Consider the following 12,119-nt stretch of genomic DNA (forward strand, 5'->3'; position numbering starts at 1 on the left):
ACTCATAATGGTTTTTACTTTTTGTTTGCAGCAGAGACTGGAAACTGTTACCATTTTTTTGGTCCTATTATCAACTTCCCTTGCCATCTGTTTTTAATTATCTGCACCTCAACCCCACTCAGCCTCAGTGTGCCATACGGCAAGTGATGCATAGGGACAGGTTTGTTAATAAAGTATAATGCAAGATCAGGACATACGGAGGAATGGAAATATCAAATGTATACCTTTCAACAGAAAGAGAAGCTGAAGGATTGCTTTTTATTTTTTTTGTAAATATATAGACCCTCTGAACTCATTAGCAAAAACACACTCACACACTTGGTACATAAAGACTCACAGAGCTGCATACTGTACACTTCTGTCAGAAGACTCCTACATTTTACAGAAAGCTTTTTACAAAGCAAACATTAATTTCAAGAATGATCACACAAGCGGTATCGTCATGAGAATAAAAACGTTCACCTGTTCTGCACAAAATAAATTTATGCTCATCATTCAATCATTCGCTGTCTCACTCATGCACAAACATATTTACACAATATACAAGTGCAGTCAAATGGGGACATTGGCTACTAAAATGTTCAACAGTCCTTTCTGCTGCAAGGCAACACTAAATTGCACAGCATTAAAAAAATGATGGCCGGGGGCGGGGTCCGTAACAATGCTTTATCTGTCAGACAGAGTCAAGGATAACATTCCAAGCCTTAGCATGTTCCTCTTTGCGTCTTGCTCACTGACATTTTTTTGAGTAGCACTCCACCCTGTTTCACCCGGAACCATGAAGAGATCTCTCAATCTGTGTCTATTTCACAGGGGTTAGTTTCCACTTTCTGTGCTCTGATGTACAGCTTCAGGAAGTCCTTGTAGCGAGGCGCGCAGCCAAGCCAGGCTTCGCCAAAATGGACAGAGCCAGTCAAAAGGTACTCATCCCCTCCAGTATGCACGCTGCACTGTGCGGGGACACTGATACGTCCAGCCCAACCCCGCCCTCTGGCTCCACCCCAAGCAAACACTCTGCTCTTCTGACGAAACAGCCGACTCAGAGTCACCACGACTGTACCTGATGCCACACCTCGAAAGATGCCCCTGCCAGCTAGAGAGACAGGAACAGGAGAGATAAAGAGAAGGACATTACATCAATGAATCAAGGATAGATAAAAGTGTGTGGATTAACGTGGGGCGGTTTTACTGTAGAAAATGGACATAACATGCTAATGTTAGCAAACTTAAGATAGCTACTGTTGGGCAACGAAGACAGTGTAACTCTACTTGTGTAACTGTTACACTACGTTTTAGCTCATTCAGATTACATTATGATGATGTCTTTAAAGTAACTGACTCAAGAGAATATTTGGGAATGTAGAAATATTCAATGTTCCATTATCCTGTTGTTGCCACTTGTTGCCCTAATGGCCACTGTTAAAAGTACATTTGCTTTCTTGTCGAGAGTTAGTTATAAAACGATACCACTCTCTTGGCTGTACGGTAAATATGTAGCTGGATCCAGTTAGCTTAGCTTAGTATAAAGACTGAAAACATTAACTTCCTGAAGTCTCTCCTAGTTGTCTGGCAGCTGGTCCCGAAAATCGACAAAGAAAAAAATAGAAATAGTCTGGCACATAACTCCCTGCAAAATGGAATATTGTTGTTCCACTTTGGTTTCAGTGCGGATTAAACAAACGAGATATATTGTGTTGATTAGTGATCTTTAGAGTTGCATGTAGGTCGGTTTTGTTTCCTCGGGACAGAGCCAGGCGAGTTGTTTCCAGTTTTTGTGTTGAGCTAAGCTAACAAGCTGCTGGTTATAGCTTCTTATTTACCGCACAGACGCGAGAGTGGTATCGATCTTCTCGTCTAACTTTTCGGGCAAGAAAGGGAATAAGCGTATTTTCCAAAGCGTAAAACTACTCCTTCAGTGGAGAAGTGTGCGTTAGTGTGTATGTATTTACCAAAGTCACTGGTACACACAGCCATAAGGACCTCTTCATCTGAACAGGGTTTACAGGTGACTGAAATGGGGAAAAAAGAAAACAGGAAATACTTTAACATTAGAAACCACAGAAGTTGTTACTTACAGGATTCACTTTCTTTCCTCGTTAGCTTTTGAATCATCCGAGTTGTTTCACCTCGTGTCTGTTTCCTGTTCTCTCTTTTTCTCGGTATTGGTGGGTGTTTACGAGTCGAAAGAGACATCGAGAGAGTATTTGAATGAGAACAGCAGGTGAGGGAAGAGACGTAATTACAGAATTACCCCTTGACCCTGTCAGCTATAAAAACAGCTATAAAATGCCCAGACACACAGACAGACAGGCTTGGACAGGCTTTTAGTCGGTCTCATTAGGAGAGCAGTCCAGCCTTCCTCTCCACCCACCGTCCCCTTTACTCTACCAGACCACTTTAATCGCACTGGTGGGCTACCCAAAATCACTGCTTTGGGAGCGGGGGGGCCTGTTCTTGATTGACACTTTAGAGACGATTGGCTGACCCTTGTGTTTGACCCAAACGTGACCTTTTGATTGGCCTGCTTGTTTTCATAAGTCTGACTCAGACATGGGAGTGTGGGAGTGAGGAAGTGGGGGAGGAAAGGGTGTCGGAGAGGAGCAGCACGTAGAGATGAAGAAACGGGGGTGAAACACTCACGTGGCCTTTTGTCACCTTCACTTTATATCAGTGAGAGGACGGCCTATGTCAGGTATGAGGAGTTTAACAGACCATTTAAACCAATTACATCAATTTACACAAAAACAGACAGCGTGAAAACAACTTCACAACAAAAAATAAATAATATTGCCGTGAATATTTAGACTTTTCTACAACGCTTTTAGTCCTTTTTGTTATAATGAAGTTGTAAGCTTGAGCAGTTGTGGAAACATTTGCTTGTTGGTGTGTTCAAATCATTTACTTACGTAAAAGGAGCAATACCACACTGTGTGTTAAAGGTAAAAGTCCTGCATTCATAATTGAACTTGAATCAAAGTACATAAGTATTAGCAACAAAATGTTCTTTAAATATCAAACGTAAAAGTACTCATGCAGAATTGCCCCTAATAAGTTTAATCATTATTATTGATGTCTTAATATGTAACCTGTACTTTCATGCTGTAGTTGGTCAAAGTGGAGCTAATATGAACTATTTCACACATACTGTGTGGTAGTTTAATCTATACCAGCGCATTATAAACTCATATGTTTTGAGCGTAAAATCTTTATCTGAAAAGTAACTAGAAATGCTGTCAGATAAATGTAATGGAATACAAAGTACAATACTTGACCTCTGGAATATAGTGGTACAAGTTGCATAGAAGTACAATACTTCAATATTTAAATCTCTTTATCCTACACGTAAGAAAACATATATTGAACAATGGGTGCATGCATTCTCTCACCTAAACCAGGGTGCAGGTATGGGTACATGTGTGCCCCGGGCCCCTGACTGGACACCAGCTCATATTGGAAAGCTGTGATCCTCCGGCTGATGTCCATCTGAGGGACGGCCTCCACAAAGAGAGCTCCCTCTGCCAGGCCGAAACAATGCACTGTGCTCTGAGCCTGGTCCTTCTCTGCCAGCAGCATCCTCAGATCCCCGCTATGCTCCAGAAACACATGAGAACCCTGAACACGGATGGCGAGGGGGACACATGTACAGTTAAGTTCCTTTCCATCTATTCCATCACGCTGCAGCGTTTAATATGCTGGTGTCGTATATACTCTACCTGGGAGTTAGCGTAGGGTTTGATGCACACATGGAGACCTGCCATGTGCTGTGACGAGGGCTCTGTGTTTGGCCGCAGGTTGACAATGATGGCTCCTGTGGGGTAGAGCCACTCCAGAGACCCCTTAGAGCAGCGCAGGTAGACCTGCTCCACATCTCTGCGATGAGACTCGTGGCTCAAACCGCTGCAGATGAGAAGACATCTTTCATATAAGGCATCTAGTTTACTCTCTTATCCAGAGTGAGGAACAAGATAAAAACGCCTAAAATCATCAAAATGACCAACAGTAAGGAACCTTGGGATTCGGGACTGTGAACGAATAAAACAATCTATAATGACATGCTAGAGAAACAGAGTTAAACATTCATTAATTGCAACTCTGGTGCAGCTGTCTGCCAACAAATCTTTCACTTTGGACTGATGTGGCTGCTTGTCTCTGATGTGCATAAGCTACCTCAACACCAGGAACTGATCGGGCCATTAGGTTGTTAGAAGCTTGATGCCAGTGAACTTTACGACACAGAGTGCGGAACACAGGCTTTCATATTTTATGACTTGGGGACTTGGAGGAGTGATCAAAGGGGCCATATAGCTGTATTTACTTAAGATAGGAACTGAAGCAGAGACATTCCTCTGATCGTAAGTACTTTTCCAAAATCTTAAAGGGAGCATATTATAGATGTACTATATGGAAAACTTTATAAAAAAAAAGCACCTCTTGTCCACATATAACTGGTTTTAGTAGTCCTTGTGAGTCATTTTCTTCTCTGAGAAGAGTGATTGTGGTAAAAGATTTTAATAAAGATATTCATAGGAATTACTGAGATCTGAGTCATAAAGTGTCAGAGTAGTACCCATAACTAACGGCTCCCAGGCTAAAAACATCCTTTACTGGTTTCCATTGCGGATCTGCAGCAGAATATAAAAGTCACGTATATGACTCTGGCCTTCCAGTGTTATTTACTGGAAGGTCAAATAACACTGGACTACATTAAATCTTAATCAAACATCCCTGCGTCTGATTACTTCTAAAGCCCAAGTATGCACAGCAGAGCCACTTCAAAGACACAACCTCCCTCTCACACACGACTGAAGTTCCTTCCATGACTCCCCTGCATTTCCAGAATGTAATCTCCATGGATTAAAGTCAAAAGTGCATGAGAGTGGAGGATCAAAACAATAATAATTATTTTTCCTCACAAGTTAGGACTTTTATGCTGGTAGCATTCACTGAGTTGTGTGCTAGGTGTGTTTTGTCGCCTATGATAACAGAACAATCGCTAGCTAAAATCAGAGTATGAAATTTGCTCCTGAGATGATCACCAGTCATTTTTAACCCAGCTTCATCCTCACCTTCCTCTCCAGCTACACTGGTCGCTGGAGTACTGTGCCACCGTCCGACACAGGAGCACAGCTGTGATCCAATGCATAGCCCACGGCCGGTGCATGGTGGCCTGTCCGCCCCCGCGGTCACCGAATCCCGCACACTAGACCAGCACCGCGCGCTCTGCTGTTCCCGAACCGCAAGATCCCGTAAAATATCCCCCAGAGCTCCGTTCGGCGCGCACGCACGCTACATGGCGGGTTCAGTCGAGGCTGAGGTCGCGTCTCTGGCAGAAAAACATTTTGACAAGGTTTTTTAAAAGAAGCAGTGAGCGCGCGCAGCAGGACCAGAGACTGTTTAAAAACCGTTTGCTCTGTTGCCCTCCGCTTCGCGTCACCGGGGGCGCGTGCCAGCTGCTGACTCTGCTTTGAGTGACACGCGAGCGCTCGCTCCAAACCACTCCCACACATTCCCCTGAAAGATGTGTGTAGAGAAAAGCCCCAGAGCTCTCACTTTAGCATGAAAAATACCATCGAACTTTTACACATATTAAATTGGACATATACTCTACTAATATATTCACCAGAGCTCGTGATGCTGGTTGTGAGGGAATAGCCTATTAAAAACCCTTGGCCCACAAATGGCCATGGTCATGATGTATACAATTGCAAAATGCACAAATAGAATGCTAAAATTAAACACAAAAGACAATAGCCAATTGCCTGCTTTTAAGTCATGTTTTATTCCTTTTAGCCAATTTCAAATTTTTTTTTGCCAATCTTTCTTGGATAGGCTAATTTCAGCGTGTCAGCTCCGTGTGTATAAGTCCGTCAAATCTTAAGATGCCAGTACAAACCCCTGTGAGTTGTGTGCATGTTGGCTTTATTAAACAGATGGATCATATTATCGCAGTGAAAATTAGATCAGCATGCAGGTCTGGAACAGCAGCATACAGAATGACTTCCTCTAACATCCACCAAATGTGTGCAAAAACTCTTTAACACTTTAAAGATATTTAATTGTAGAAATGTGTTTTTTTCGACGTAATCTTTAAGTGTGACTCTTGTCTTTCATAGCATATTTTAATGGTAGTATAACTAATATTGATGTATCCTTACTGTGTTCTTTCATTGGTCGACCTCCTTGGAAAAAGAAAGGCCCTGACGTAACAAGAAGTCACACATGTGCTCTAAACGCCTGTTTGGTTGTCGGGCGATTTTCCCGTGAGAAAACAGTCGGAACTGCAAGCATATTACTGACTCGTCACATTCCCCCACACAGCCAGAGGTATGTAACGCATTTCGAGAAATACCGAAACACAGACTCCCAGCCATCTCCACTCCCCTCACAAACCAACTTTCATTCTGTCTCTATGGAAATGGAAAATTTCAATATTACTAGTGCAGCTGTAGCTACTCATTCAAGAAGCCATTTAAACTAACTGAATAAATGGAAACGGAATTACAGAGTCAAATTAGGTACCACTTTCTAACAGGGCACCATTTATCAAGGGTTTAGAATTACTTTATTCATATTTAATGAACCATTTCCTAATGCGTTATAGATACGTTTTAAGCAATTAGGTCAACATTTGGGTTAAATCCCTTGGAGTTAATGGACCAAACTATAAACGTCTTTAGTGTTTAGAAATGGATTACCAACATGTCATACTGCTTCACTACCACATAAAGGATGAACACCAGCAAAAGAGATTTGTCACAAGCTGGCAGTTAATGGCAACACACACACACACACACACACACACACACACACACACACACACACACACACACACACAGGTTTGTGGCACTATCTTTGTGGGGACCCGTCATTGACATAATGCATTCCCTAGCCCCTTACCCTAACCTTAACCATCACAACTAAATGCCTAAACTTAACACTTACCCTGACCATAACCTAATTCTATCCCTAATCCTAAAACCAAGTCTTAACCCTCAAACAGCCCTTTAAACTTTTTGGCCCCACAAAAATATCGGGACCCCACAAGTATACTGGACTCCCAGTTTTTGGCCCCACGAATATAGTTAAACAAGCCCCCACACACACACACACACACACACACACACACACACACACACACACACACACAATTTATTAACCATTAATAAAGCCATTACTCTTTTATAAATCCATCATAAAATGTGATATCCTCAAAAGTGGTACCCAAAAGGATGTTGTTTAAATGCATCAAGTGTACATTATTGCAATTCAATCAATGACACGATTACTATGTGTGCCACTAAAAAAATAATAATATGGACTGAAGGACAACTTTACTAGCTCAGGTGTGCTAACAATCCCTGTACTGAATGACCCCACGGTTGATTTTATACACTTCCCCTCTGACTCTGCATAAAGCAAATCACAACGGTATCACTGTACTACCAACACATTTCCCTCCAGTGACTGGATTTTAAAAACATGCAACCATAAACACGACTGAAGCCCAAAGAGCTGGAGGCTGCAGAGGGAGTCTGACCTTAGTCTAATCCTGTCACCACAGTAGAGGAAGTCTGAGCTGCCGATTTGCTGTTTGACCTCATGTGCTCCTTCACCATGTGAAGTATTTACAGAGCAGCAGAGCCTCTGACCTGCTCCCCTTACCCCCCTGCCGTCACCTGGCTCCTCTCAAGCGGCCTGACAGAAGGAACGCTCCGTCTGTCCACACACTGCTTCCTCGCGGAGCCACACACACATTCCTGCATCTCTGGTTACAATCTTCATGGCCTTCATTTACTCATTGTTCGCACACAGCACACTCCTCTCTCTCTTTTTTTTTTTTTTAAAAAAGCCCCTGTATTTACCCATGGGAGCCAACTGAGCAGCTTCACTGGATCTGTTGGAAGGTTGAGTGCCTTGCTCAAGAGCAGCTTGAAAAAAGGGGAAGAACATCACTCGTTCAGCTCGCAGCACTGACAACTTTACAATGTCCTACCATGAAGAGATCAGTGACTACAAACGCAGAGAAACTTAGAATAATGGTTGGCAGTTTTCAGGCTGACCGGCGAACCAGCAAATAAATTGTCAAAACTGCATAGCGCCCCTTTAACAGACATTTAAAAGAAAATATTCAAGATTACACACACACACACACACACACACACACCCCTTTACTCAGATATGCGTCTTCACACTCCATTTATGTTTTTCCCTAGTACAGCGTGTATATTTGGACAAACCAATATCATCTAATTAGTTTTGACACACTACTGTATGTGTTATGGAAAACATCTGGACAGTGAAATAAAACATGCTTTGTCTGACATGCACACACACACACACACACACACATACACACACACACACACACACACACACACACACACACACACCACTATAAAGGGAGAGATGTTGAAACAAAAGGTATGTGGTAAAGTTCCAGGTGAATAAAAAAGCCTTCAGTGTCTGACCTCTGTGAGCTCTCTTCACCCAAACACACCCAACTCTTTATCTCTTCTCTTATCAGCTACACTGCCAGAGAACACACAGCTGTGTAAGTGCATATGTGTGTGTGTGCATTTAGTCTACACACGTGCAGGTTTATTTGACCAGCAAGGGCAAGCAGGCTCCAGGGTCAGGGTCATTCATTGTGTGTGTGTTTGTGTTATCAGTTCTGATGTCTGCAGAGAGATGGAGTGTAAACCCTGAGTAAAGCTCTGTTTACTCTTTCCGAGTCTCTTATAGAGATTCTCCATTAGAGCTCACTCTGATCATCTACCAAGTGCTTTATCATGACGGCAGAGTGGGTGAAGGAGACAGGATGTATTTAGACAGAGCGTGGTCTTACTTAAACATATCACTTTGGTTCATTACATTATAAAATATATGGTGTCCGTTCATCCAAAGCACCGTATAGCTCCATGCATTGCATACACTTGAATATTAGTGGTCGCTAAGAGCTGTAAAGCCTTCTGTTTCACTCAAATATGTGGCCACAGGCATGGTGAGCAGAGGTGATAAATGTATTTAGTGTGTGTAAAAAGACGGTAGTGCTTTGAGATCAATTCTAATGTCAGCATGCTCACATTGACAATGTTAACGTGTTGATGTTTTATGTTTATCATGTTTACCATCTTATTTTCGTCAGCATCAAGCTGCAAATTCTGGCCCTGAAAAGTGAAGCCAACATTTAAATGAGTTTATAGTCTCAATCGCTAGTTTCAAGTCTTCTTCAATACAGCAGGATGTTCATTTTGTAAATTATGGTCCCATTTAGTTTAAAGTGTAGGATGAAGCAGGGGATGTTTTAGGGCGTGGCTACCTTGTGATTGAGAAGTTGCTACTATGGCGACCTGTCAATCATGATAGAGGCTTAGCTATATGTATTCATGGCACTGTGTACATTTAAACTAGTTTGTCTTAGAACTTTGTGCATGGAAGTTTATTGTAAAAAAATGTTTGCCTAAATATATCTTGTTCAGTGTTTGGTTGTACTAAAAGACACTCTTAAGAGTTGGCTGTTCATTTTGTTTAAGTACATTTTATGATCATATCTCGCATCCCAATTAATATGCTGACATGCTAACATTTGCTCATTACTACCAAGCACAGTACAGCGGAGGCTGATGGGAATGTCAATAGTTTAGCAGGTATTGGGTCATAGAAGAAAATGTATTGGACAAATTAAAATTTTGACCTGATGAAAGCACTAGAGAGATAACTAAGTTATTATAATTGGGAACCATTCATTTCTGCACTAAATTGTGTGCCAGTTATTCTCGTAGATGTTGAGATTCTTCACAGGATAATGGTTGGGTGCTGCACAATATATAATTTTTTTTATCGTTATTGCGATATCAACTTGCCGCAAAACACATCGCGAAAGGCTGAGACATATATCGCGAAAGACACTTCGAGATTTTGAGTTAGTTGAGAAAACTACACTTTAAAATTTAACTGTTATTTTTTTTTTTTTTATTACTGCATTTTACGTTCAATTCAATGTTAAATTTGTTTGATAAAAGAATGTTGGCAATTATTTTTCTTCAGTTTTTTTAATTCAACAAGCAATTTGTTGTATTTTAGCAGAATACTGAAAGCAGCAGAAAGGCAGAACTGAGTACACTTGAAGTGTTTATCTGTTTATTTATCGCAAGTAACATCGTTATTGCGATATTCAACCTTATCGCATAATGCATGTTTTCCTCATATCGTGCAGCTCTAGTTGCAGCCCTAATGCAAAGAATCCCATATATAAAAGGAAGGCACCTTTATGTTTAAGTGTTTGTGTGCAGAAATGCAAGGAAGAGCAGTGTAGGTGGACACTGAGTGCTAAATGGATGAGATATTTTTCTCAGCCCATACACAGCACTATACTGTGGGTAGCAGAGGCCTGGGGTTTCCACCTCTAACCCCAGGCTGAATCAGGTCAAAATAGTCCTGCAATTTATCAAACCCAATGATTTCAAACCTACTTTCTAATATGACAAAGTGAGTCTGTGCATTCACCCCACTGTGTAACTGTATGTTCAGTTTATGATAAACAAAGGCAGCGCAATCAAAACGTTTGGCAGAGTTGAAGACCCCTGTTTTTACCACCACTCCCTACAAACTGCTGTGGCCAGATTTACAGTAAGGCAGACCACGTCGCCGACCCAGGAAACACCGGGGGAGATTTTGTGGGGAAAGGTCTGTTTACCTTTGGGCAGAAAAACTCTGCACTCTGTGAGGTAAAATAAACTTTTTGTGCGTGTTTATGTATCAGAACTGTGCCCTCATAAAGAGGTTATTGTTCTTTAGATTTCATAAGAGACAGAGGGACAAAAAAACAAATACGTGCCGTATCCATGTTTGTACATTTATAGCAGCTGTGTGTGTGTGTGTGTGTGTGTGTGTGTGTGTGTGTGTGTGTGTGTGTGTGTGTGTGTGTGTGTGTGTGTGTGTGTGTGTGTGTGTGTGTGTGTATCTGATTTGGCATGCTTGCATCAGAGAAAGCTGTTGAGAAATCTGTGTGGATCCGGTCATAAAACATCCCACCCTTTATAAGTTAAACCTTCTGGGATGACGTGCTGACTCAGATCTCTTCCCTTAACTTCAACACCAGTTCAAGTGTACAGGCTGGCAAATACCAATCTCAATCCACACAAATAAAAAAACAACAACATTTTATTCCTCCAATGGTCAACACTGGCAATCGTCATTTCCTCTTGCACGATAAATAGCTGTCCACCGAAGAGAAATACATAAGGGCCTAATTGCCCTCTTTTTGTAATTCAAATACCAAATTATCCCTCCATGTTTTCTTTCTTTCCATCTCTTTTAATTCTAAGTCAGGTTATAGTTAACTCTACAGTATGAGCCTAAACACCCATGTTCAAACCTTTCAAAGGAATAGTTTGACATTTTGGGAAATAAGCATATTAGTTTTCTTGCCTGTATTTGAGAAGAATATCAATGCCCCTCTTATGATGTATATGTCAGTTAAATATGTAGCTACAGCCAGGAGAAGGTTAGCTTAGCTTAGCATAAAGACCATTGAAGAAAATCAGCAAATTCAAAAAGTAATTTTTACACTATTTTTTCTGTACAGATTAAGATTTAACATGTTGATTGGTGATTTTAAGAGGTGCTAGTAGGCACATTTTGTTACCTTTGGAGAGTCAAGCTGTCTGTTTCCCCCTGTTTCCAGTCTTTGTGCTAAACTAAGCTAATCTGGCTGTAGCTTCATATTTAATGAACAGATATGGAAGTGGTATTGTTTTTCTCATCTAAAAACAATAGCTAATAACTATTCCAGGGCTGTTTTATGAGGCAGAGGAAACAGGGCTGGGATGTACTGTTGTGCAGTTTTGTCAACTTTGCCAAGTCAAACTTTTGAGTATGTTCAATTTCATCAAACACTTAAAATACATTATAACATTTCTTCCTGCGGTTTTGGTATTGTCATTGACTGTCACAGTGTTCAGTTCGCTTTTCTCTTGTTGTCACCTGCCTATTACTCAGTTTCTCTGAGCCTGTTAAAGCTGCAGGGCTCCTTTTGTTGTCTCCGTCACACTGAGCTGTCAGTTGAAATGGTAGTAATCCTTTCCTTCCTTTAGCTGCAGAGAGTTAAGGTTTTCCTC

The 12,119-nt window shown here is 41.4% G+C and overlaps 2 protein-coding genes across 3 annotated transcripts in view; both read right to left on the minus strand.

The window, feature by feature from the left end:
• Positions 1–237: 237 nt before the first annotated feature.
• Positions 238–5,445, minus strand: LOC114547710 (meteorin-like protein). The gene is made up of 5 exons (XM_028567057.1): positions 5,067–5,445; positions 3,714–3,897; positions 3,387–3,612; positions 1,950–2,009; positions 238–1,093 (listed from the first exon to the last, which is right to left on the minus strand). Exons 1-5 carry the CDS (start codon positions 5,159–5,161, stop codon positions 792–794), a joined length of 867 nt encoding a protein of 288 aa, XP_028422858.1. The 5' UTR covers positions 5,162–5,445; the 3' UTR covers positions 238–791.
• Positions 5,446–11,070: 5,625 nt separating this feature from the next.
• The window catches only part of qtgal (queuosine-tRNA galactosyltransferase), a 20,410-nt gene continuing 19,361 nt past the window's right edge, over positions 11,071–12,119 (minus strand). The window contains exon 11 of one of the 2 annotated variants that reach the window (XM_028568984.1): positions 11,071–12,119. This exon is cut by the window's right edge and continues 21 nt beyond it. In XM_028568984.1, the coding sequence (XP_028424785.1) occupies positions 12,060–12,119 (60 nt within the window). In that variant the 3' untranslated portion in view covers positions 11,071–12,059. The other variant, XM_028568975.1, reaches the window with a different exon arrangement.

Source organism: Perca flavescens, chromosome 2, assembly GCF_004354835.1.
Source record: "Perca flavescens isolate YP-PL-M2 chromosome 2, PFLA_1.0, whole genome shotgun sequence".
Taxonomy (NCBI): domain Eukaryota; kingdom Metazoa; phylum Chordata; class Actinopteri; order Perciformes; family Percidae; genus Perca; species Perca flavescens.